Source organism: Stigmatopora argus, chromosome 3 (genome assembly GCF_051989625.1).
Source record: "Stigmatopora argus isolate UIUO_Sarg chromosome 3, RoL_Sarg_1.0, whole genome shotgun sequence".
NCBI lineage: Eukaryota > Metazoa > Chordata > Actinopteri > Syngnathiformes > Syngnathidae > Stigmatopora > Stigmatopora argus.
In genome coordinates, this window is record NC_135389.1 from 13,806,907 (window position 1) to 13,831,398 (window position 24,492).

At 40.9% G+C, this 24,492-nt stretch overlaps 3 protein-coding genes across 10 annotated transcripts in view; 2 read left to right on the forward strand and 1 right to left on the reverse strand.

The window, feature by feature from the left end:
- syt7a (synaptotagmin VIIa) overlaps positions 1-12,407 on the forward strand; it is a 69,719-nt gene extending 57,312 nt beyond the window's left edge. For 5 of the 6 annotated variants that reach the window (XM_077595634.1, XM_077595631.1, XM_077595633.1 and 2 more), the window contains 6 exons: positions 1,008-1,110; positions 1,603-1,870; positions 2,033-2,202; positions 2,431-2,545; positions 3,146-3,345; positions 4,656-12,407. In XM_077595634.1, coding sequence (XP_077451760.1) covers positions 1,008-1,110; positions 1,603-1,870; positions 2,033-2,202; positions 2,431-2,545; positions 3,146-3,345; positions 4,656-4,760 — 961 coding nt within the window. In that variant the 3' untranslated portion in view covers positions 4,761-12,407. Of the gene's footprint in view, positions 1-1,007; positions 1,111-1,602; positions 1,871-2,032; positions 2,203-2,430; positions 2,546-3,145; positions 3,346-4,655 lie in introns of those variants that run through there. The other variant, XM_077595635.1, reaches the window with a different exon arrangement.
- Positions 4,772-24,492, forward strand: part of myrf (myelin regulatory factor) — a 59,287-nt gene continuing 39,566 nt past the window's right edge. Inside the window, exon 1 of one of the 3 annotated variants that reach the window (XM_077595623.1) lies at positions 4,772-4,861. Coding sequence is in view for 1 of the 3 variants with exons in the window: in XM_077595627.1 (XP_077451753.1) it covers positions 16,991-17,096 (106 nt within the window). In the remaining 2 variants the exon portion in view is untranslated. Of the gene's footprint in view, positions 4,862-12,556; positions 17,097-24,492 lie in introns of those variants that run through there. The other 2 variants (XM_077595627.1, XM_077595622.1) reach the window with 2 other exon arrangements.
- lrrc10b (leucine rich repeat containing 10B) lies at positions 20,203-22,627 on the reverse strand. Its single transcript, XM_077595636.1, has one exon. The coding sequence runs from the start codon at positions 22,172-22,174 to the stop codon at positions 20,930-20,932; it is 1,245 nt and encodes a 414-aa protein (XP_077451762.1). The 5' UTR covers positions 22,175-22,627; the 3' UTR covers positions 20,203-20,929.

Consider the following 24,492-nt stretch of genomic DNA (forward strand, 5'->3'; position numbering starts at 1 on the left):
GTCAAGTTTGTGTCTTCAACTTTCTGCATCCTCTCGTTTGAGTTGGTTCTTCTCTCCTCATTTGTGCCTTTTATTTTCTTAAAATCTATCTAATGTGAATTTTGTATGGAGTGCCGTTCTCCAAAGTGTCACGTTGTATTGGTCAGGATGTTTCGATATTTGTATTTTCTTATATTACATGCTTTCTTTAATTTCATGTCAACTATCTCAATTGTATTGTCTCTTGCCGTTTCATTCTGTACTATACACCTCGTTTTCATGCTGTATGAACTCCAAAGTGTTAATTGCGTCTCGATGTTTTCTCATGTGATGGAACAGGTGGTGAAATCTATTCATATTCAAGAATCAGCTCTGCCATGTCAAATCTCTGTTTGTTTTTCTTTTATTTGTTAAATGACATTTGTTTATGATCAAGCTGACTCCTGGCCGATTTAAAAACACTACGAAAAATATCCGTTGTCTAAATGTCCAGTCTTTTCCATGTCGCTATACATGTTTGTCCTGTGTGTTTGTAGTACTATCATGTTGTTAATGTATTGTATGTCATTTTCATATTGTATCCAGGTGTCTTGTCCATGTCCTCCCAGGACCAAGGAATTAGTTTCAACAAATAGAAATTTAGCGCTTCATCTTTCAAAACAGTGTTATTTTGGACATCACTTTCTTGTAGGAGGTATGGATGTTTGCCAGAGTGAACATATGTACGGTCGTTTGAGATTCCAAGTTCCATCAAATGCAACTCCGCACATCAAATGTCCTCAGTTCTAGCATCCGTTGTTGTTCTGTGGATTTTTTAGCAGATCTGATTTGGCTGCCGTGATAGAAAGCTAGAGAATGAATAATCACCTTTGAAACGACATCTATCCCCAAACAAATTTGGATTCAATTGGTTGTTTCTGATAGGTAGTTTTCATGTGCCAAACAGGTGGAGGTTGGACTCAGACATTCTCTCTTTCTCGCGACGACTTTGTGTGGTCCATCTCGTCACTGTGTTTTTGTGCTTCCAGGGGCAACAAGCCAGCCAACAGCCCCAAAGGCCAACCCCCCGATGCTGATGGACACTCCTCTGTCACCGATCTGGCGAACTCCCTCACCGGAGATATGGTGATGGTAAGACGGCCTCTCCCTGCACACATATGTCAGTTTAACTCTTTTCCTCCATGGTATATAATATCTTACAGGGCACTCAATGAACTTTAAATTGATAGTCTGTCGCCATCAACGGCATGCAATAAGTTAAATACTATTGAAAAAATCAGCTCCAGATTTATTTTGTTTTATCAAACATATTTTGAATCACTTTTCTCTTCTTTTTTTGTGGGGCCAAAACAAGTAAGAAATGTAGTTTTTTTTTTTAATTCAGTGTAGTTGGAAACTCAGGGAAATCGGGCCAGCAATAGGTTCCTTTTGAAAAAATAATGTTCAATTTATATTCGATCAATCCGTATAATGACTCCATAATGCAAAATACAAATAGTGTACTGCATCAGCCTTGCACTAGCCAGGAAAATCGAGGTCTTGGTGTTTGCCCCGTACCTGAACTGGTTTTATCACTGCTGCATATCAACGTTTTGAGTTTATACGCACTTGCGGCCGTTACAGCTGTCTCCAGGTTCAGAGGATGACGACGGTGAGGGGCCTATCAGTGAGAAACTGGGTCGGATCCAGTTCAGCATAGGCTACAGCTTCCAGAACACGACCCTCACAGTCAAACTTCTCAGGGGTCAGGAACTTCCAGCCAAGGACTTCTCGGGTACTTCAGATCCTTTCGTTAAAATCTACCTGCTGCCTGATAAGAAGCACAAGCTGGAGACGAAAGTCAAGAGGAAGAACTTAAACCCTCACTGGAACGAAACATTCCTGTTTGAAGGTGTTTATCGTTTTCTTTCACTTTCATTTTCCAATGTCTTCACCTTTTTCAAATGTTCGATCAGAAAATAGTGTCTATTTTCATTAGCACTTTCCCACCAGTAATTACAGAAAGTGGAGGCTCTTCAATACATTTAAGAACCTCATCTCCTTTGTTCTTTAGGTTTCCCCTATGAGAAGGTCAGAGAGCGCACACTTTACCTTCAGGTGTTGGACTATGACCGATTCAGCAGAAATGACCCTATTGGAGAGGTCTCAATTCCACTTAACAAAGTGGAATTGGGTCAGATAAAGACCTTCTGGAAGGAACTCAAGCCCTGCAGTGATGGCAGTGTAAGTGGGGGAGGGACAGCCATTGCGGCGCATGATAATAAAAATTTTTTTGACTGGACATGCCAGCGCTATCTACCTAGAGCAGCATTGATTGCATCTTTAAACCAACACTTTTATGTTTTATGGACGATTATATGTATAATAGGTGATAGTGAAAAATGTGGATTTTGATATTCCTTTGCAAAATGAGATATTAGCTGATAAACGATTCATGCGTGTCTTCCGTAGGGGAGGCGAGGGGACTTGCTGCTGTCTCTCTGTTATAATCCCAGTGGCAACACCATCACTGTGAACATCATCAAAGCCCGTAATCTCAAAGCCATGGATATTGGGGGCACCTCAGGTAGACCTTGTTCATTGGATGCCATTTCTTTTCCCTTTCTAATTCTTGCTCTGCAGCCCATGGGAGAACATTTAGAGTAGAGGAGTCAAAACTGCGGGCTGGTGGCCAATTGAGGCCCACAGGGTGATATGTTGTGGCCCTCCACTTGATATCAGAGATTGGTCCAAACGGGCAAATATATACACAAGCCCAAAAAGGTATTTTTAACAGTACAGTGGCAGTCTGAATTTGAACTAAAGGGCCAAAACATTTCCTACATAAATAGTCAAGTTTTGGTTTACTTAACCAGGAAAAGTGTTGACTAACTGAGAGATACAAACAGTTATTGTCCGTGTTTGTGGCTTAGTGGTGACATTTCTGGGGGTTAAATCGTACCACTAACAGGACAAGCTTACTTAATATTTTCATTCAAATTTGATAAGTTATTAACAACCACAGTCTTTACTTTCACCCATTTGAACAATTTATTTACTTTCATTTGAGTTTATAGGACCTTTACCTGATTGGCTATTTTTTAAAGAATAAATTTAATTTTAATTTTTAGCTCAGGTGACAATTTTTCCGCTAAGTAACATGCCACATGTTGCTTCTGCATCGCAGATCCGTACGTAAAGGTTTGGTTGATGCACAAAGACAGACGCGTAGAGAAGAAAAAGACAGTGACGATGAAGCGCTGTCTCAACCCCGTCTTCAATGAGTCCTTCCCCTTCGACGTTCCCGCCCATGTGCTGAGAGAGACCACCATCATCATCACTGTCATGGACAAGGACAGGCTCAGCCGCAATGATGTTATCGGCAAGGTAAAGTCTGCGCGTTGGCTTTGCTGTTGTTGCCCTTTATTACGACAAGAACGCGCCCTTCAAATTTTTACCGCAGGTTACGTGCAAATGTTAAAACGTCCACAGTTTGGAGCAATGATACAGTCCCTCATACATATTTACCATATACACATAACAGCATACAGATAAACAACATCAGTCATCTTAACTGTCACTTGATTGAAATACGTAATGTGCTTTTCCCCCCTCCCCCTCGGCACAACACTGCTGCCCTATGCATCTTCAAAATTATATACGAAAATGCTGACTTTCCTAGGGCACCTGTCGGTCGAAGGGATTTAACATTACGCCACATTTACATAGAGAAAGGTAAATTATTAAAATTTTGCGCTTTCTGCTGGTCTGAATAAAAATCGAGCAAGAGACAGCGCTCCTAAGTTAGTTAATTAGTTGAACTGTAGCAGACTACAGGCGATGCCCTTTGCCTGCTCATCCCTAGCCAGGCAGTAAAAAAAGATGTATTATTATTATACACTTATGACTTTCACATTTTCAGTCTAACATAATTGGTAAAAAATGTAGCTGTAATTAACCCTTTTGGGCGATTAGTGAAATCATTGGCTGACCAGAGACCTTGAGTCTGTTTTGATTGGGGGAAGCTGGTACGGATGACCGTTGCAAATGGTACACGGTCGATTGGTCGCCGGTCTTTTGGTCGCCGGTCTTTTGGTCGCCCGGAAGGTAAGTGATAATTACCATTTAAATCGTTGCTCAAATTCCCTAAATACAAACTGTGAATTACTATTTAGTCATACTTAATGCCATAGTAATTATTAGGCTAAAGAAAAGCTCCAAATTTCCCGGACTTTTATTGTTTTTTGTTGGAGAACTTGTTAAGACCTTGACGGACGTAGCTTCTCAAAGGGACAACGCATGTACATACAAACTCTTATACACTCGCACGTCGGCTCAGTGAAACTGCTCATGGCCATTGTTGGCTTTTATTGATGCGTAGACTGTGTTGTTTTACCTTGTTTTGTCGCCGGTCTTTTGGTCGTCGGTCTTTTGGTCGCCGGTCTTTTGGTCGCTCGTTGTCGCGGTCGGGGCGACCAAAAGACCGGCGACCAAAAGACGGCGACCAAAAGACCGGCGACCAATCGACTGCACACGGTTGCAAATACTCCCATTGAAAAGGTCGAAGACAGAAAGATTAGAAATGATGGTTCGGAATAATTATAATATGTGATCTGTTTTTTTAGAAAAAAATCAGCCGTTGCAGACATCAATTTGAAAATGTGAAATGTTTTCATGCCCCCCCTCCATTCTCTTAGATCTATCTTTCGTGGAAGAGCGGACCAGCGGAGGTCAAGCACTGGAAGGACATGCTGGCTCGGCCGCGCACCAACGTGGCCCAGTGGCACGCTCTCAAGGCCTGATGGCACCGCCCACATTCCTCCTTCTTTCCCTGCCCCCTGCCTTCCACCCCAGTCCCGTCCTTATGCACAAGACTGACTTGCTGCCAGGCCGCGAAACACGGGTACAATTAGCCATTTGCTCTCTTGAACCTTTAAAACTCCTTCCCCTGTCTTCTCCAGCTCTTCATCCTCTTTTTTTTAATTTCCTTTCCTCCTCATTTTCACTGCCCATACGCCTTTCTGCATTTTGTTTGCGGAGGCCCAATGTTTTTTTTCTATGCTGAACTGCACTGCAGCCACTGACCCGCTGAAAGGTGCCAGTCCCGTGGAATCACAGAGAATCTTAAGTGATACATATAATAGTGTATGATGATTCCAGGAAGACTCTACTGTCCATTATGTACCTTATGTACATAAACATTCATATCGTATATTATTGATAAACCCTTCAGCCAGACACACATAGGAAATGCTATCTATCCATAGCATATCGGTGGTTGTATCCATTCATTTATTCGATGTACTTCCGTAATGTGGCTCCTCCTTTTCCTTAAAGTAAGTAGATCTTAATGTTTGATTCAAGTCGTAGAAAGCAATCAATACTCGGTTTGTGACGGAACCAACTGAGCTCAAGATGGTGTTGTTAATATGCGTGTCCCTCTTTTCTCTTCTATTCTCTCATTGCCTCTTGATTGTTCCCATTTTTATCTCATTTATCTGGCAAAAATATTAGCGGCCCCCAGCCCCCCGACAACCACCGCCTTTCCCCTTGTTGTCCATGTGCTGTGGGTGCTGTGCCGTAGCTCCGAACAAACAAAAATAGAGGTTAAAAGATATGTACTGTATATGTATGTACTGAACTTTCCGAAGCCGGGAAAGCGGGAAACACGATGAACTCACGAGAAGGATCACTCCTTATTTTTCCAGACAATAATCCCTTGACACGGAAAGAGAAAAAAGAAGACGCCAGGGTGTAACGAGCCCAAAGTCCGAACCCGAGATGCTACGATGATGTCATTTTCCCACAGAGGGACCTCATTTCCGATGTTCTTGCAACAAAGGCAAACGTGACGTTCGTGCGGTTCTGTGTGCATGCGTTCCAATGTGCGCGCTCACTTGGATTTGTGTATCGAGCCTTTGAATTCTCTGTGCTGCCGCGTGCTCTCGTTTTGCCCCGTTCTGCCCAAGATCTCAGAGAATCGCTCTATCTTCTGGATCCATTTGCCTCTGTGGCGTATCTCCTATTAGCGAACGCCTGCTGTTGCAAGTGTGTATGTGTGTGTGTGTGTGTGTGCGCGAGCGTGTGTATGTGTGTGTGTATGTGTTCCAGCAAAGCAACAGAAGTCTTCTCTTTTCTCTTTCTCTCTTCTTACTGCCATCGCTTCCCCATCCTCCTTTACTGCCCTGCCTTCTGAACGAGGTTGCGGGGAAGTTCTATCTGCACTTTTTCAAAAGATAATAATGATAATAACCTTGGGGTTGAAGATGGTTTTGATGATGATTATAGTACTGGTAAAAATGAAGGGGGGAGTTTGAGAAAGGGGAGATTGGGGAGAGGCCGCCTCTGCGTCGTGACTTGAGGGTGTCGAGTTGAGGACGAGGACACAAGGGATGGATGAAGGGCTCTCATCCTCCCCTTTTTGTGTCTCTTGTTTTTTTGGGTTTTTTTATCGTGGAGGTTTCCTGTTGCCGGGTGAGAAAGGAGAGATCGCACATTTGCTTGTCATTTGGCGGCTCGCCAGGCCAACATCTTTATGATATAAAGCGTAAAGTACATTCAGAGCACCACCCGAGTGACTGTATGTTGTTCAGCACACTGTAAGCGGTCTGGCTGGAGTGGATTCATTCCGCCTTTGTTGGGGACACCCAAAATAAAGCAGAATAGAATTTTGTATCTCGCTGTTTTTCCACTCCGTGCGTATGATTTTTGAAGATTTGCTGATCTGTGACAGCGAGACAGTGGAGAAGCAGATAATCTTTTCCCCGGGTGCTCCAAACCAGCAATGTTTCAGTGGCTGCCTGTTTTGTCAGCCACAGTCGACTCAAATTCCCTCTCAGTAAATACAACAGACAGCATTAATACTCCTTGCAGTAATTTCAAGCTACTTGTTTAGTAGTGCTTTTACAGTAGTAGAAGTCCTCGGAGGCCTAATTCTTGGACTAGGCAGATTGCATATTCTTTAAAATGTCTTTAGGGCTTTAGTTTAAGTTGTTTAAACCAAACAATTTAAGTGAATTGGACTTTAGTTAAGTAAATATGTAAAATGTTGTGCCACCTCCAGATTAGAGTGTGTCATGCTAGTTAAAAAAAAAATGATATTGACAAAACACCCGTTGATGGCCATTGCTATGGACTAGAAGCGACCGTTCGATGCAGACGGATTTGATTTCTTGTCATGGGTGATTTAGTACTACAGCGATTTCTTATCAGCGTGATTACATGGTGCGCAAGAAGAAGAGGAATCAGGACGGTCCTGATAGTAAACTGGCAAAAATGTGGAATTATTCTCAGCAACACGGGCAGTGTTTTGTTGTTTTCAGGCAGCACACGTGCAGCACTTTTAAAATTTTGCGGCACATTACTGAGTGCAAATTTGTGATATTACTCTCTAACCTTTGTTTAAACTAAAACATCCCTTGGGCAAGGACAGTCCATGTCAGACCTGAGCAATTAATTCCACAAAGGGCCACAGTGGGTGCAGGTTTTCGTTCCAACCCATAAGTGGAAACCTTTCCACCAATCCGGTATTTTAGAAGTGCAATCAATGGATTGCAGTCAGGTGCTTGTTTCAGTAGAAATCTCATTAGTTAAACTGTCTGTTCTGGATCGGTTTGAACAAAAACCTGCACCAGCAGCGGCCCTCGACGACCGGATTATCCAGGTCTTGTCTATTTTAATGATCTGTTTTGATATTTTCAACAGTAAAAACGTGTCTAAACCACATGAATAGTCAGAGTAGCAGAGTGAGTTAACCTTTAAATGAACTTTCTACGATTTCCAAACAATTTCATAACAAAGAAGGCCTTTTTGCCAGCAGCCCTAAAACTAGTAACATTAGAATGTAGTAATGTTAAACGGCACTAGTTACAACAACTTTAGGAATTACTTCGCCTTGTTTTATTTGAAATCATTAACTACCATTAGACCGGAGACCAGTTTTGGATTGCATCCAAAATCTTATTAATCAAAATCTTACTCTCCGACCTAAAACAACACATTATTTTCCACCTAAAATGTTGCTAAGTGCAAAGAATCTGGGATTTGCGTTGACTCCTTAGCCTTCTATCTTTAAATTATGCAGCTAAAAATGCAAGGTTGACGTTCACCTCTGTGCATCACACTGGGCATCCTGTTATTCCAAACACTATAACACTGGAGTGTTTATGTCCTTTTAACCCAAAACAGGCTGCAAAATAATGTTATATGCTTGGTCAGCACTTCGCCTTCTTTCTTGTATAAACACATAGTGGCTCCTCAATACTTGGAAAATCTAATGAGATCCAGACTTTTTCATTTAGACTAAGAATGATTTAGTGCAACAATTAGAGCATCTGCAAAGCTCCCGGCTTTAACTGTGCATCAACTTTTGTGCTGATACACAAAGATGGTGAACATGATTGCTTGCAAAAGATTTGAAAAAAAATCCAAATCAATCCATTTTCATCAACGAACACCTGCTTCTAGGTTTTTTCATGATCTTGCTAACAAACAAGTGAAGAGGGAAGAAAGCGTTTATGCCTCATCCCAGGCAAATAACCAATTTATCCCTCAGAGACTGATTATAATTTGTCTTTGTCAGAACACGTCCCCCCCTTGTGTAATGAAAGTTCTCCCAGGATGGATGTGGTGTCCAGTGTTGTTTTGATAACCGTTTTAGTCTTTGGGACCAAAATATTTCTTACTTTAAATCATATTTCAGCAATTTCTAAATGTTTTTTTTCTAGTTTAGATTCAAATAGCTTCATTCAGTAGATATTCAACTGCTTTTACCAATTTAAATCAGTGACAGTGACTTATTTCCTCGGAAAGGTACGAGCTCATCTACTCTGCTGTGGTTGAGGAATATTAAATTAAAGCTGCAATCACGGAGTATAATTCAAATAAGGCTGTTGCGATCTAATTACGGAGGGAAAATTACAGCGTCATGGTAAAATTAGACTAGATTTCATCATTTTGGATCTTTTTTTTATTACTTTTATGGCACAGACAGACTCGGCCTCCACCCCCAAACTCACCTTTTGATTTGTTTAAAGCATTTGTCAAAAACCAGAGTGACTTCTCCCAATCAGGGTTCAAGTAAATGTTATTTGAATTGTAACAATAATGAGAAACAAACTAATTTTTCCATTTTGTTCACATTCGATTGTCGGTCAGTGCGTGTATTTCGATGTTGTTGTGTCGGATTTATTTCCTTAAAACGTGATAAGAAATTCCTTCTGTTTTTGAGAACTTTATGTAAATATCGTTGGTGGGAGTTAACATTTGTTGTACAACGGGTTTTCCTTTGTCACTTGAAATGATAAAGAAAACACGTTCATGATAACAGTGCTGATGTTGACCATGCTGATTATAACCGCCCTTCTTGAATAAGGGCTTTTGATGTCCGCTGCATATTTGTCGAGTGGGTCGAGTCGTTGGAGGAGAGAAAAGGGAGTGAATGCCAACTGATGAATAGAAACACTGCCACCTCGACGTGGGTTTTTATATTGCTGTTGGCAATCCATTGACCTCCCAGTCAAAATAAATTGGATGTCAGTGAACAAGTAATGAGAAGCTGTTTGAAATACTCCCTCTTTTGCTTGTTAATTTGGGATGTTTATCTGAAACTGAGAGAAAAAAAACAGGCATGGTTAAATATTCATGTTACATGAACATGAACACAAGCATTAGAAAGTAGTCACGTATAGTGGCTGAGATGGGTCGGGCAATTTTCAGATTCCAAAAGTATAGAAGACTTGCAATGGAAGCTTGACATGCATCAGAAGATATTATGTCGCTTTATGGCCCTCTCTGCGTATTTTCTTTAGTTGGGAATAGTCAGATTGTTATATGATGTCAGCCACTAACATTATCTTGACTAGCTGAAGTCAGCGATTAACTACAAAATGATCTGTAATGCATTATAATGTCAGCGGGTAACATCATACTTATACAACAATCCCTACTGGATGACTACTTCTGAAAAGCTTGAGGCAGAGATGGTCTCCTACTTCCGTTGTCCTCATTTCGTGTTCGTATTCTGGCTATTTGCAATTGTGTTGCAGCTACTGGCGTTCACTGAGTTTTCCTTTGGCAAAGCGACTGGATTTTGCAAATGGCCAGATGCATTCTAACCGCCATAGTCATTGCATTGTCATCTGAATTTGTAGAGAGGCGTTGCGTGGAGTTCAGATATCAGACTTGGTCCATCACCACATTTATTCCTGCAGCAAGGACAGAGGGTACGCTCGCATCTCTATTTGGAATGTTATCCCGTAGCGGGCATCCCAAGGGGGGGGCCGACAGAAAACACTCATTTGTCGATGCGCTAAAAATAATCTCCCATGCCAGATCCTCTGCCGTGTGAGTCTTTTGCTTTCTGGTAGAAATAATTTGGTTAGACTTTGAGCAGCTCCAATCCACTGCCATCACGTGTGATCAGCCTGGGGATTAGATAGAGGCAATCATTAGTGCAAATTTTACCCAGAGGGGTCTCGTTTGGGAAGTTGCAGCTGGCACTCCTGCTTCTTTGCCTCCTCTCTGAACTCGCCGTGGCTCACCTACTCGACAAAAAGTGCTGAAACGAAGATACACACTATTGTGATGTGTACAATTGAATTCAATGTATTTACTGAGTTATTTATTTATGTACTTTTGCCAACTTTGTAAAGTGTACAAATATCTATAAATATATGAACAAGCCAGTACTGTATAGATTTTAGCTGCCTGGTAAGGTTTCCTAGTATATACTACTTGGTAGACTAAAGCAATTGTAGAGCTGTTCAAAAGCCAGTTACTGACATTGCCGCAGTAACTCGGTGCCACTGGCGCTTTTTCAATCCTAAATTCTACCCTGCTCTGCTTTATTTATTTTTATTTTTTTATTCTCGCCAGTGGCTCCAAAGTGTGTCCTTAGTTTTGACTCCGTTTGTTAGTTGGTTCTTCTGATGCTGCTGTTTTTTTTTACCCCCCTATTTTCTTTATAAGACACAGCGAGGTTCAGGCAGCCGGGAGAGTGCAATGGAACGCAGACTGGGACTCAGTGCATTAATGTGTGTGTGATAAGTCTGTGTCTGTCTGTCCAGGCTAGTGTAAGTGTTCTCTGTGCAAAGCTTTTCTCCTTCCATCCCTCCCTCTGATGTGACCCTGGTGTTTTCTTCAGGTGCAGGATGATAGTGTTGGCCAAAGGTGGCAGTTGCACCCCACCCGCATGACTACTTGACTCCTTCATTACAAAGCTTCGTTTTAATCCCCCAGCAAGTATAGATTTCAACTTCCTCCACTCGATTGTTCATTTACTCTACCATTCAGATGTTAATGCATACACCTCCAGAGTCTAATTTAACAGTAATCCATGCTCCTTCATCTATCTGGGATTCTGTGTCCATTAGCGGTTTTTATTCCTCACCTCATTTTTACCCTTTAAAGCCCTATGGACCAGGCAGTGATCAGGCATAGGCAAAGACGGTAGAGTAACTGAGAGGAAGGGAAGTAAAAAAATAAAATAAAAATGGCCCAGACAGGTCAGTCACATTTCCAGTATGTGGAGCTTTGATGTACCAACTAATGACTTATCAAAACTACAATTTCACAAGAATAGAACATTTAAAAGAATGCTTGTGTTTTAATTCTTTGGCTGCCATTGAAAGCAATCGACGCCCAATCCAGTTTGACTTGATTGGACATCTACCTAGTGACAAACTAGTAATTACATTTTTCATTTATAAACATTTTTTTCATTCACAATTGCCTCTCCATGACCTGATTTAGTATTTGGATGTATTTAAATATGAAATGACTCTCAGCATAGCCGTGTTCAAGTCAAAAGCTGCCAGATTGTTAAAGGTCAAGTGGCTTGTCCCTTCGTTTGCAGCGAGAAATCCAGAACAGCCCTTAAAATTGCCTCCCCCATGCACATTTTTAACAAGTCTGCTAATGTGTCGCTTCATTCCTCCATGCAATTGTGTGTTGTGCTTCCGTTGACGTCTCTGCATTGACATGGCATCGGGTAAATACTGGGTTAGCTCCACAGACGTCCTCAGCCTCTTCGCACTTGCTAAATTCCATGCCGGAAAACATGCCATTTCTGCACAAGCCATGATTCTACCATAATGTAGATGCTAATTTGCTGTAAGTCACCCTTTTGCCGCTCTGCTACTTCAAACCCGCCGTCACAGTGACCTCACCCAAGGTCTTCCGCTAAGGATTGGCGGCGAAAGAGCCCGGTGAGGCGGCAGAGACGGCAGACTTGCGCGAGGACATCTGAAGGTCAAACCCAGTAGCACGTTGGTTTTGCGTTCCATATTTTCATTTTTTTCTTCAGCCTCTCCCGTTTTTTGGCCGAGCGGACTGTGATCTTACTGGCAGTCGTTGTTCTCCTCCCATCAGTGTTACACAGTGTGATGGTCGGAGCCATGGAGCTGAGCTCTGATTTTGTTCCATATTAAAGAATCATTTTTACTACATAATTCATTGGCTTTCTCAATGATTGTTGTTAAAACAAATAGCATAGGGCTATTGTACAAGAAGAGTTTTGATTTTAAATATAACCCTCCACCACATATTGTTAAACCCATCTGGAAGACATTGCACTGGTATTGATCCAAAATAAGTCCCCCCCCCCCATTTCTTGTGCCATGAGAGTCACAATGCTTGACAGACTAGCAACAGAAACTAAGGGGATTGACCATTTGCAAAATTTAATTGGTAAATAAAACCAAACGATAATGAGAAATTTCAACCTATGATAAGTTTGGCCTGTATTTATTTTTTGGGGGGTCAATGACTACTATTTTGGAATTTAACAGCTCTTTGTCATAGAAAATATAACAAAATTATACATAGTCTCTAAATGTCCCGTTACCAACTGTTTTTGATAAATGATTCATTCAATATACGAGTTAATGTAATGAAAAATACTAAAAAAGCTCGTTGTGAATTCTCCTGAATGGGACAGAAAAAACAACAAAGTAGTCAAAGGTGATGTTGGTTGGTCTCGTTTTGACAAATTTGCTGATGAGTTACATGCTGTCCTGCTAAGATGATGTCAAGCTATTCACAGCTCTCATGCTGCCATCTGTTATGCTGATCTGCCATCAGCTACACACCCGCGGTTCCAATGCAAACTAAATCAGAGTTTAGTGTCCCGGATCGTGCCCCCGCGACTTGTCAACTAGAACAACAAGGGGATGGGAACGATAATTACAGCTACCTAATTGCACTACCGGTAATTTACTTCTGGGGGGTGAAATATTTCATGTTTATGACTTGCGTGGCATCTCGTGTTTGAGGATGTACAGTATTGCTAAAGGTTTTACTCTGTCAAAATGACTGTTGTGAAATGGTAATGTGAACAGGAGCTCATTACTTGTAGTGTTTGAGGTGAGCAGTGGTTTTTAACTGATGCCTTTAAAGAAGGACACTCACTCATATTGAACAGGTTGCAGGTGGCCAGTCAAAAATTACATCAGAGATTAGAATTAATCAATTAGTTTGTACAGCAATGCGCGAACAAGTTGCTGCCATCAATAATGCTTTTGATTTGATCATTTTAAATAGCCGTGTTACATAGTGCTCTGATTGGCTTGCGTAACCAAGCATTTTTTTCAAGATCTGTTCTCTAAACCTTTTTTAAAAACAAATCTATTGTCCTCAACCATTCTAAAAGTCAGTCATGACTTAGTAACAATTGTGAAAAGCAGCTCCCAGCCTTCCTTTTGATGACTTTCTAAAAAGCGAGAAATTATTCCAACCAACGTTTTCATAAATGCTCACAGACACGCTGGGTAGTTTTAATTGGGGATGGGGCTTCACACATTTTTCAAGTGGCAGTGAATGAGTTAATGTGTACAGAGTAGGAGAAATATGACAGTGTATTTTACTCCAAGCTGCCAGTGCCAGATTGGGCAATTAAGTGGAGAAATCCAAATGAAGCAGGAAGGAGATAAGAATGCAAACTGGTGCAGTGAGGCAGAGAGAAGGTGCCTCAGAGAGCTGACTTAGAAAAAAGGGTCTTCTCAGCTGTCTTTATGTTTCTCCGAGTACAATCAAGTCTATGGGCTGCAAATTACAGCTTGCGCGGACACCGCTGTGATCCCCTTCCCTGGGAAAGGCAGATCAGAATGGGGCCGAGACACGAGGTGGGCTTAGCGGCCGGGGGCCGAGCTTCGGTCGTTCCCTGAACTATAACAGACGGCTGCCGGCGAGCCAGCCCAGCTACTCAACAGGAGAGCTTTGCTTGCATCACCTCCGTCTATTTTTAGAGCTGCCGCACCCATCCTTTCCCATCTTTGATGCCATCTCAAGGGTAAACTGTTGCACCTGCATATTCTTGCCTCACAACATCAGAAAGCGGATTTGTATGCAAATGATGCCTTTACAAAGTCAAAATATCACCAGGAGTAACTGTTTTCCTCATCAAAATCATTTAGGAATAATTCATGTGGCAGAATATCAAAAATGACAACAATTTTTACTTATTCATGAATACCTTCCCACCACCAAGTCATATATTATTCTTTTTATTGTGTACGATTATTATTATTTTTCTCATTTATTACTGGAAAACTAAATATCTCTCGTTGGATTTGACATCTTTTCTTTTTTTAAATCAGTAATTTATTATCAAAGACATCCTGACATGTTATGTCACACGCAGAGTTTGGTTTTCGCTTGTTATTTATTTATTTGTTTTTCTTTAGAGATGGAGACAATCTTCTGAATATATACCCAGTATATGTATTTCTTTTGAAATAGTAATACAGAAGGAACATGATAAAGTTATCATTGAATTAAAACCGGTGTAAGATGATGCTACGAAAGAATAGAACACATACCTGTCCAATCCGCATTGTGTAAAAAACAAAGAACTCTAAAACACATTAAAACGGTATTCATCACAATATTAAACTGAGTCCAGAAGTAAACATTAACATCTTTTCCAAAAGACATTAACTTTCTGAAACACATTGATGACAGGACACTGCTTTCTCCAAATTGCAAAGAATTGGTTTGGTTGTTTCCACTTTCTGCACATGGTTGTGTTTTACTGCTTGGCTCCAAATGATTTTTTATGCAAAAAAAACAATCTTTTTAAACTATATATACAACTGGGAACTGTTGTAAATCAATTTTGTTGGGACCGATACAGTAACAATAAAAATCCTCTGAACTGTTGATGGTATGACAACCATTATTCACTGCCATTGACAATTCCATTCCATTTCAACTGGGAGGGCTGGCATTGGGCGATCATACTTCACTGCCATTGACAGCGGTTCAGTTTAACTCGACTACACACACATTTTAGAAACCGGATCTTTTACACCTGATCCAATCCACTGAACACGATCAGATTGAAACATCCCTGCTTTGCATTTGTGTTCGATTGACAGCATCTGGCTAACATTATTGTGATAGCATGTAAAAATTTTAACTAGTACTTTTGGATTCAAGCTTTCACAAGAAGGCTGTCAATGATAATCAAAAGCGTGCAGCCCAGTTTGTGTTAATCATGCAGAGACATGACAAATACAGATTGCTATATTTTCATAGATGAACAATCACACGCTCATTGAATGACAACAGCAGCAGGTGCCACAGCACTGATGTGACTCTAACTGGAACCAAAATCACCGCCTGGCGCACTCCAGTCATATGGAGCCTCTGGAAATGTATAATTAGAAATATGCCCGCGATATGCACATTGTGTTTAACTGAAAAGAAGCAGGAAATGAGACTGTCACTTTCAATGACGGAGGCGTTTCCGTCAAGTTATTTTTGTGGGAAAAGATAATGAAGCACTTCAGACTTGGCATGACAGCATGACAAGCAAAAGAAATAATAATCATAATAATAACAATAATAATAACAATAAAAAAGATGCAGTGAAAGCAACAGCTTGGTAAAGATAGGCCATGCTGACTGGCAACTTTGGACAGATGGGAGGGTGGAATGGGAGTAAAAAGTGGTGTGACAAGGTGAGGTAGCAGCATGAAACAAAAAAAGATATGGAAGAGAGGGGTGACAATTCAAATATTGATGGGCAAACCGTGTGATTTAAAGTGTCATATTAACTGATGCTGCTATCCACAGGCTGAAAAAGTGTCAGATAAAAGGGAAATTGATGTCTGATTTTTGAAGGCACACTGCAATTAGCATGGTGTGTTTTAGATGTCCCTGATGGATGTCTGGCACAAAAACCCAGTGTGAGCAATAAAAAGATGGAACAGTTTAATAGTTTGATGACTGTTTTGCTTTGCTGAGATCATTTGAAAGGGGAAAACGCACAAGCGAGTTAAACTGTCGGAAAAGTCACAGACATCCAACTCAGGCTGGGCTTCTCTCTTTTTTAATGAATGTACTCAACACCAAAGAGAGTGCCTTAGATTATAATGTGATATATGTGTAATTGTATCATGTATAGATGGCGTCTGTGGACAATTTCTTCAAATTATCCTTCTGATTTAGATGTTTTCTCCCCTTTTTTCCAAATTGCAAATTTCAAACCATCCATCATTTATACATACTTATAGCCTTATTTTTATAGTCCTGGCCAGTGTAGCGTCACACTGCCATCAAGTGGCAGTCATCTTTTTACAAAACACACATTTATATAACATGATCATTTTAGATGAATATTTTATAAATAAAAGAAAATTACTTGCTACTTAAGTAACACTACTTAAGTTCTTTTTGGTGGACATAATATAGAAAATTCAATTAATTAAATATTGATTGGACAGATTAGGGACAAGAAGAAATGCTAATCGCTCTTCTAATCTGGTGTAAATGTTCCCTTGCCTTACCGGATGAAGCATTGCTCAATAATGACACCTAGATTACATAACTGTGAGTTTGAAAAATTATGACTTGCCTAATGAAATTCCAAATATCATGAATAATTCATCAGTAACTGTAAGGGATTGGTTTTGTTATGGTTTTTTTTCCCTTGAGTGACCTGTCCTTGTGATTGCCCATTGACTTCACCTGTCGTCTCTCCTGCTTGCAGCCTCTTGTGTGACCCACATGTTTCTGATTGTCTCGTCAACCCATGTCTGTCTATTTAAATTCTGTGTGCTTGTCAGTCCTTGTCGGATCGCCTGCGTTTGGTTTGCCCAAGTCCTGTGATCCCCTTTTGCCAACCTCCTCCCCATCAGGTTTGATTTCCTTATTTGATTTCAAAGTCTTTGTTTTTTGTTGTTGATAATCCTGTCACAGTCATTAAAGTTTTCCTTGCTTGCTTCCCCACGTTTGGGTCCTGCTACGTATTCACAACCCTGCTAAATCCTGACAGTAATATTCATGATTATGCATACCATTTGTATTAGGATGGCAAACTTCTGCAAGCCATACATCGTAACTTCTTACTTTTGAAAAAAAAAATATTAAAAGGAATCAATTCCTAAAGCTGCACATCAGAAATGCCATTTTTGACAGCTCGCAGTTGAGAAGCGTTCCATTAAATCTAACCGAAAGCCGTCAAGACAATTTTTGCCTCTTTTATTTGTGCTCACAGTACCGGCCAGTGTGGCTTGAGGAATTTGTCATCCATCAGTTTATCCAGTGACGTTTCTATTACTATATGGTCTCACATGGCTGAGCAGGCAAGGACAGTCGTGATGACTGAGATGCTCAGACTGGCCACCAATAACCTTCATGATCCTCTTGTTAAGATCAGAGAATAAGACTGTGGATGTGGAGGAGTAGCAAGGTGAGAAAGGGAAATTGATGTTACATAAAAGTGGGATTAGGTGTTCCGCTTTTATATTTCTACCATTCATGTTAAGGGATCACTTGTGCAATTTTACGCAGTGGAAAACTGCGAATCAATATTTAACACTAATTATATGTAGTCTGACTGGAATCTGGTGTATTTAGACAATATTGAGTGATCTGAAAAACACTCACAAATGTGTTTGGGATGTTGTCATATTGGAATTACTTCAATGTTATTGTTTTCTTTTAAAATGAAGTTTTAGGTTAGCTGTGCAAGTAAGTCATAACATTTAGGGTGTATACAAAGGTAAAGAGTGAACAGATGGGGATAAAAGTGCATCACAAAAACAAAAGAAACTGTGGGGGAAAAAATAGAAACTGTAAGAGCGTGGGGATGTACCATGAAACTCGCTCTAATATTGAATCGGAGGCTTCACATTAACTGTCGTTAGTAAACTAACAACTGAGTACTGTGTTTTTCAGATGGCCATTTTCATCCGAGTATATGTCACACAAGGCAAATCAATAAAAACATGCAGTGTGAGTCGCACTTGTGTATAATTTGCATTCTGCTGGGATCATTTATTTTATTAGAAATGGGGAAATCCCAGTCCCAGCTAAACTAGGAAAATAAATGTTAGTATGAAAAATGCAGTATCTATATACTTATTGTAGTCAAAACCTTTGTCAGTAGATCTTTAAGGGATGGCATCATGTTGAAGTTACACAGTTGTATATTGGGAATCGTGAAGCCAGTGGAAAATGAAGCTACTTGCCCGTGTTCACTGACCTACATATGAAGAGGGCAGAGTAAATGCACGCCGACACACAAAAAGCAAAAATCTCACAAGGGACTGTGACACAGATTCCCACAGACACGGTCTGCAGCATGTCAGACTGTCGCGCCACCCAGTGTGGACCCGCTGAAGCAGTTTGTGTTGTCGTCACACTGTGCAATACTGAGGGTCCAAAAGTGCTCCTGGTGCACACCGTGCTTGTGAAATACAAATAGGCACTCGTTCTGTCCAAACAAGAAACGAACGAGTTTGTAGGGAGATTGCAGAGCTTTTATAGTATGCAAAATACAAAGCTGTAAACATGAAAACAAAAATAGGAACATCTGATTCATACCACAAATTGGGTTGTATTTTTAGGTTTGTTTATACAAATGATGTGTCAATCATTAGAACGCCCGTTTCCATACCCTTGAGCTTTTACCAATATGTGATATTCTTCTTTGCTTTGTGTGAGTGTGTGCTGGGCATAAAAATAAATAAAAAAAACAGGCAGCCGAATGCTTAGTGTGGTTTAGTAATCAAACGTTGCAATATAAAGCTATGATGACAGCTTCGTTCAAAAAATTGAGGTCACGCAGTTGGTAAGGAACATTATTTAGGTGAGAGGAATGTTTTAAGCTCAAATTTGCAAGACTTTAAAACAAATCAATTATTTTAACCTCGAGTGATGGACTTGTCTGATATTTTTACTGTTGAAAATGAGTACTGACATGACACTTTGTGACAACCATCCCCATTGCCGGGTTGGTTGTCACTTATCGTTAAAATGGAATATGCTTTAAAAATTATAACAATTATCTGAAATAGTTTTTTTTTATAATACTCAGAAAAATAAGGAACATTAACAAAAATGAATTCCCCTAATAGTAACACTTTTATATCTAGAAACGTACTGTGTGAGAGGATAGTAAAGTCCTTCAAATTTAGCAATTCACCTTAAAAGAGGGAAAGGTTGTCAGTCATGTGACACCCTACACTAAAGGCGATGATTGAAAATCTTATTCATTTTAGAACTGATATTGCATAACTGTCATCCTCTGGTTGAGTTACAGGAAACTTCAAAACAATTCTCACTTCGATATACTGCTATAAAATACTTTAATATATGAATAACTGTAGTGCTGAACTTTCTCCTGTTCAACGAGTCAGCCGCTTCAAGGAAAAAGACAGAGCGTGACATTAAAAAATACTCAATTCAATTGCCTTGTGTTCCTCGGGTGATAAATAATCAAGTAAAGCGATCATCAGATTGAGTGTTATGGGCAACACCAGAAGCAAAGACAAGTCAGACACATGAGAGTATGCAGCAGCATGAATATTTCAGTGCTGGAATAAATATTTTACTCTTTCAATGAGAATAGAAAAAGATGCAGGGATTGCATTACGCTTAAAACTCACCATGAATAATGACTGTGTGGATGTTCGGAGGACATGTTCATGTTCAGAGATATAGGCGCAGGTGGTGTGGACGCAGAGGTGTGGGGAAAAAAGAAGTGTACACATTTGATGACTACAGGCTGTGACCTACAAGGGGCCTAGTGGTGAAAATTGCCAATCATCTACTTGTTGCTTCCTGTTTGAAGCCTTTCTCTGTGTGGACTTGCCTTTTATGGTGACACCACATGCTAACTTTTTTTGTCAGGGCTACCAAGACTGCTTACACAAGTCTGACACCAGGAAAGGGTGTGTGTGTTTAAAGCATTATAAATATTTTACTGCTCTAAGACCTGCATGGGATTTTTAGCTTGAGGTGTACTGCTAGATACATAAAACAGATGTGAAGCACGATTATGGGGCTATGTTTATAAAGCTGGAAATGACGGCAACATTTTGTCACGTTTTCAACACCGCTTATTCCTGTCAGCCTATCCCAACTCACGTCGACGAAAAGGCAGACCACCCGAGACAGGTCGTCACTCAGTCATAGGACATGTATAATAATAGACAACCATTTGCACCAACAATCTGATCTGATGAAAATAACGTTTTGTTTAGAGATGTCTATATTTTTCAACAACAAAATAGTCAAAATCATCGGAGTGCATTTGTGATTTATTGTATTTTATTGCTATGGTTAAAACATAAGTGAGTGAGTAATATTGTTTCAAATGGATCGAAGAACTTGAATCAAATCATGCCAGACATTGTATAATCGGCAAATATCGTATGATCATGAAATCGGTGATTTGTATCCCTAGTTTCCATTGTACGACCATGCTATTGCCAAATAGAACATTTGACCAATAACTCGGATTTTGTTATTTCAACTGCCCTGTCAGTCCCAACAGAGCACCCCACCGAGGCTTTCCCAGTTAACGTGGATTTGACGTTTATCGCTATCCATGGTAGCAAATGAGTTAATCAAACAGTTGATAACTGCTCTGACACATAATAGACAGACACTTTCATTTTTATAGTTAAAAATTCATGTCCACCTGCTGACAGATCTTCACAGTTTGTATAGAAAATCTCTCCTCTTATGCCTCCACCTTCTCTTCCATTTCCTCCTCATATTCATAGTCCATGTAAGCCCTGTCATACTGCAGCTCCTCACCCTCATACTCCAAAGCCTCTCCCTCACAGATCAGCCCCTCGGTCTCATACTCAAATGCCTCGTCGTCATACTCCAAGTCGCCCCCGTCGTGCTCAAAGACGGGAGTTCCAGCCTCCTCCCCCTCTCCTTCCTTGAAGTCATCCTCATTAGCAGCTCGTCTGGAGCCGCTGTTCTTCAAGATGCCGTGGATGACGGGCTCCTCGCCCACCAGAGCCGCCTCTTCTGCCTCCTTGCGCTGCCTGTCCTTCCGAGCCTCGCGTTCCTCCAAGAACTCTGTGGCCCCTTCCCCCACCACGACCACCTCATCTCCCACCTTAGGAGGCTCCTGGACCGGATTGTGGTCGTAGGAGAAGAGACGAAGGGATCTGAGGCGCATCAGGTTGGGGAACTCGGATATCTTGTTGCGGTCCAGGTCCAGGATCTCCAAGCCGTCCATGCTCAGGAGGACTTTAGGAAAGGATTGGAAGCGATTCCCGTAGAGCCACAGTCCTCTCAGATTCTCCATGCAGCAAAGGTCAGGAGGCAGTGTCTTAAGTCGGTTGTCACCTATCTGCAAAGATTTGAGGTTGGGAAGTCCGTACAGCTCCTTGGGAAACCATTGAAAGTAGTTGCTCTCCAGCCACAAGCAGCGGAGACACCGTAGGTTTTTCAACTCGGGTGGCAGCGTCATCAGCCTGTTGCTGCCCAGGTACAGGCGGCTGAGGTTAGCCAGCTGGCAGATGGCAAGAGGAACGTCCTCCATCTTGTTAAAGTCCAGGGCCAGAATGCGAAGACCTCGCAGCTGGCTGAGGCCCTCGGGTACGGCTCGCAGGCGGTTCCCACAAGCGTAGAGCTTTTCCAAATGCGTCAGTCCGCAAACACGAGCAGGTAAACGTTTAAATTTCCGGTAGCTTATGTCCAACACGGGATCTCCGCTCTCCAATAATTCGTCCACTCCCAACGGAAGCTCTTCTTCAGGTTCTTCTTTGATCTTCTTTCTCTGCACTATTTGCACCTCTTCGCCATCATTCTCCACCTCCTCTTCCTCCTCCTCCTCCTCCTCCGCTTCTCCCTCGCCCTTCCCGGAGGAGTTGCCCATTCTGTGGCCCCCTGACACTGTGCTTGAGTCAGAGCAGAGTCGTGTGATGTGATGACAGGCAAACTTTGGAGCTGCTCTTGTTGTCAGCATGCCAAAAAGTATCACGCCTCAGGCCTATTAACTCTCGCCCTGCCGCACTCGTACAAGTAATGAATCTTACTACAGGTAGTTGACATTTAATATATAAAACTCAATTTGCGGTTGGCTCTGCCAGTCTTACCCTTTTCTTTGTTCATCGTTAATGCTGCACCTTTTAGGTTGCGTGATCGAATGAGTTCAAAATTTCCACTTAACCCATTAAATTAATTCCTACTGTCCATCTTCCAGCGCTTTACTGGTGAGTGGGACCGGCAGGGAAGACAAACACTTAATTTGTAGCTTCTCGCCCTTAGAAAGAACCTGAGGTCCATCCAAAGGTCTGATCCACAAGGGAGCAATTAATTGCTCATTTAAGCTAGACAGCAAAGCGAATCGTTAGCCAAGTTCTGATGTTGTCCGTGGGTTGCCATCAGTGAGGAGTTTGACATTCAACTGCTGCCTCCCCCCTCCCTTCTCTCTCCCCCATCGTGTAACCGGAACGGCAGGCATCAAATCACATTGTCAAGTGTGGGTGTTGGTGTACAAAGTTGTCTCATTCGCAAAACGGATTGTAGTTCAAAAAGAAAAAAAGTGGAAAAGAGCAGTAAACGCAATATAGTTAATGTTAAGTGTCAGCATTAGCATTAACTTGAAGTCTTGTCCGTTCAATTATAACACCCTCAAACACATTATGATTATGATACATAAATCTGCACAACGTTGAAAACACTAGCCACGACATGAATGAGGAAATCTTCTGCTTGTCGCTCATCTCATTTTCCGAACCGCTTTATCCTCACTAGGGTCGTGGGGGGTGCTGGAGCCTATCTCAGCTGACTTTGGGCCAGAATCAATGGCCAGGCAATCGCAGGGCACAAGGAGACAAACAACCATTCACTTTCACACTCATACCTAGGGGCAATTTAGAGTGTCCAATCAGACTACCATGCATGTCTTTGGAATGTGGGAGGAAACCGGAGTGCCTGGAGAAAACCCACACAGGCCCGGATAGAACATGCAAACTCCACACAGGTGGACCGACCTGGATTTGAACCCAGGACCCCCCCACTGTGAGGTTAACCCACTAATCACTCGAGCCGCCCTGATGAGAAATCCCATTCATTTTTTTTACAAGATGAGAATGGTCACAATTTTTTTATTTCCTGAATAAATTTGCGCTTAGCACAAAATTGTGGCTGTATGAAAGTAAAAAATAATAGATTATACGTACTTGACTTTATTTGGTTGGCCACCTTTACCAATGATAGATGCACCAGAGTTACAATGAAAATCGAATGTTTTTGTATTGACCGCACGGTAACGAGATGAATGAAATGATTTGAGCTAGAGATATTTTGAGCTATTGGGACGACTTCATATTCTAAGTCATAGTAAAATTTGTACTTTATATTTATAGATGGATACAGTATAAGATTAGAGTAGTAGCTGTACATTTAGAGAAGTAAAAGATGGCCACTGGTTTCTCACACTGCTTTTTATTGACTATTTAAAAAGCTGTGATGACAACCACTGTGTAACATTCAGCTAAAACACAAAACAGGCACACAAATACAGGCCATCTTAACAGTCTTTGGCCAACATCCAATTTCTTGTTAAAGCAAAGTTAGAAATACCATTCCATTTCAGCCAAGTTAACTCAATTGAGATCGATTGACGTCCCGTCTAATTTGACTGGGAGGGATGGCAGTGATTGAGCCCCCCCAGCTAAATTAGTTTGGAAGTCCATCTCTGTTGAGAAAGTCATAACTAAAATACATAAAAATATATAGTACGTATCATAATTCAATCTTTATACTATAAATATAATTAATGTATACCAAAATCAGTGACATCAGGTATCTATGACAAAAAAGGAAGAGCATTGAGGATGCTTTGCTTTAGAATGTCACTCATTCACGATAATTATTTTTAAGGGGTTAATGATACAGAAACTATTTGATTCTCTACATCTAATTGAATTTCAATTTCACTGTATGCTTATTTATTACCTTTTCAAAACACGTTCGACAAGTTTTTTTATTACTCTAAAATTGATTCATAGGGACAGTGAGTTAATGTTTTAAGTTTTTTGTTGTCATGAAACAAATTTAGTGTATACTTATGCAAAGACACCACTGTATTCAAAATGGGGAACAATAACTTTTGACCCCTTACATGATATGAAGCTATTGTTTAAAGCCCTTACTTAGTACAAGGGTGTCAAACTCGGGTTGTTTTGCGGGCCGCATTAACGTCAACTCCATTTCATGTGGGCCGGACCATTTCAGATCTAATATTTTGATTAAAAAAATAAATCAGATTAAAAGAAC

What these genes read in the sequence shown, in the direction of transcription:
- lrrc10b (XM_077595636.1), bottom strand. Translation starts at nt 22,174, where the DNA reads ATGCTGACAACAAGAGCAGCTCCAAAGTTTGCCTGTCATCACATCACA.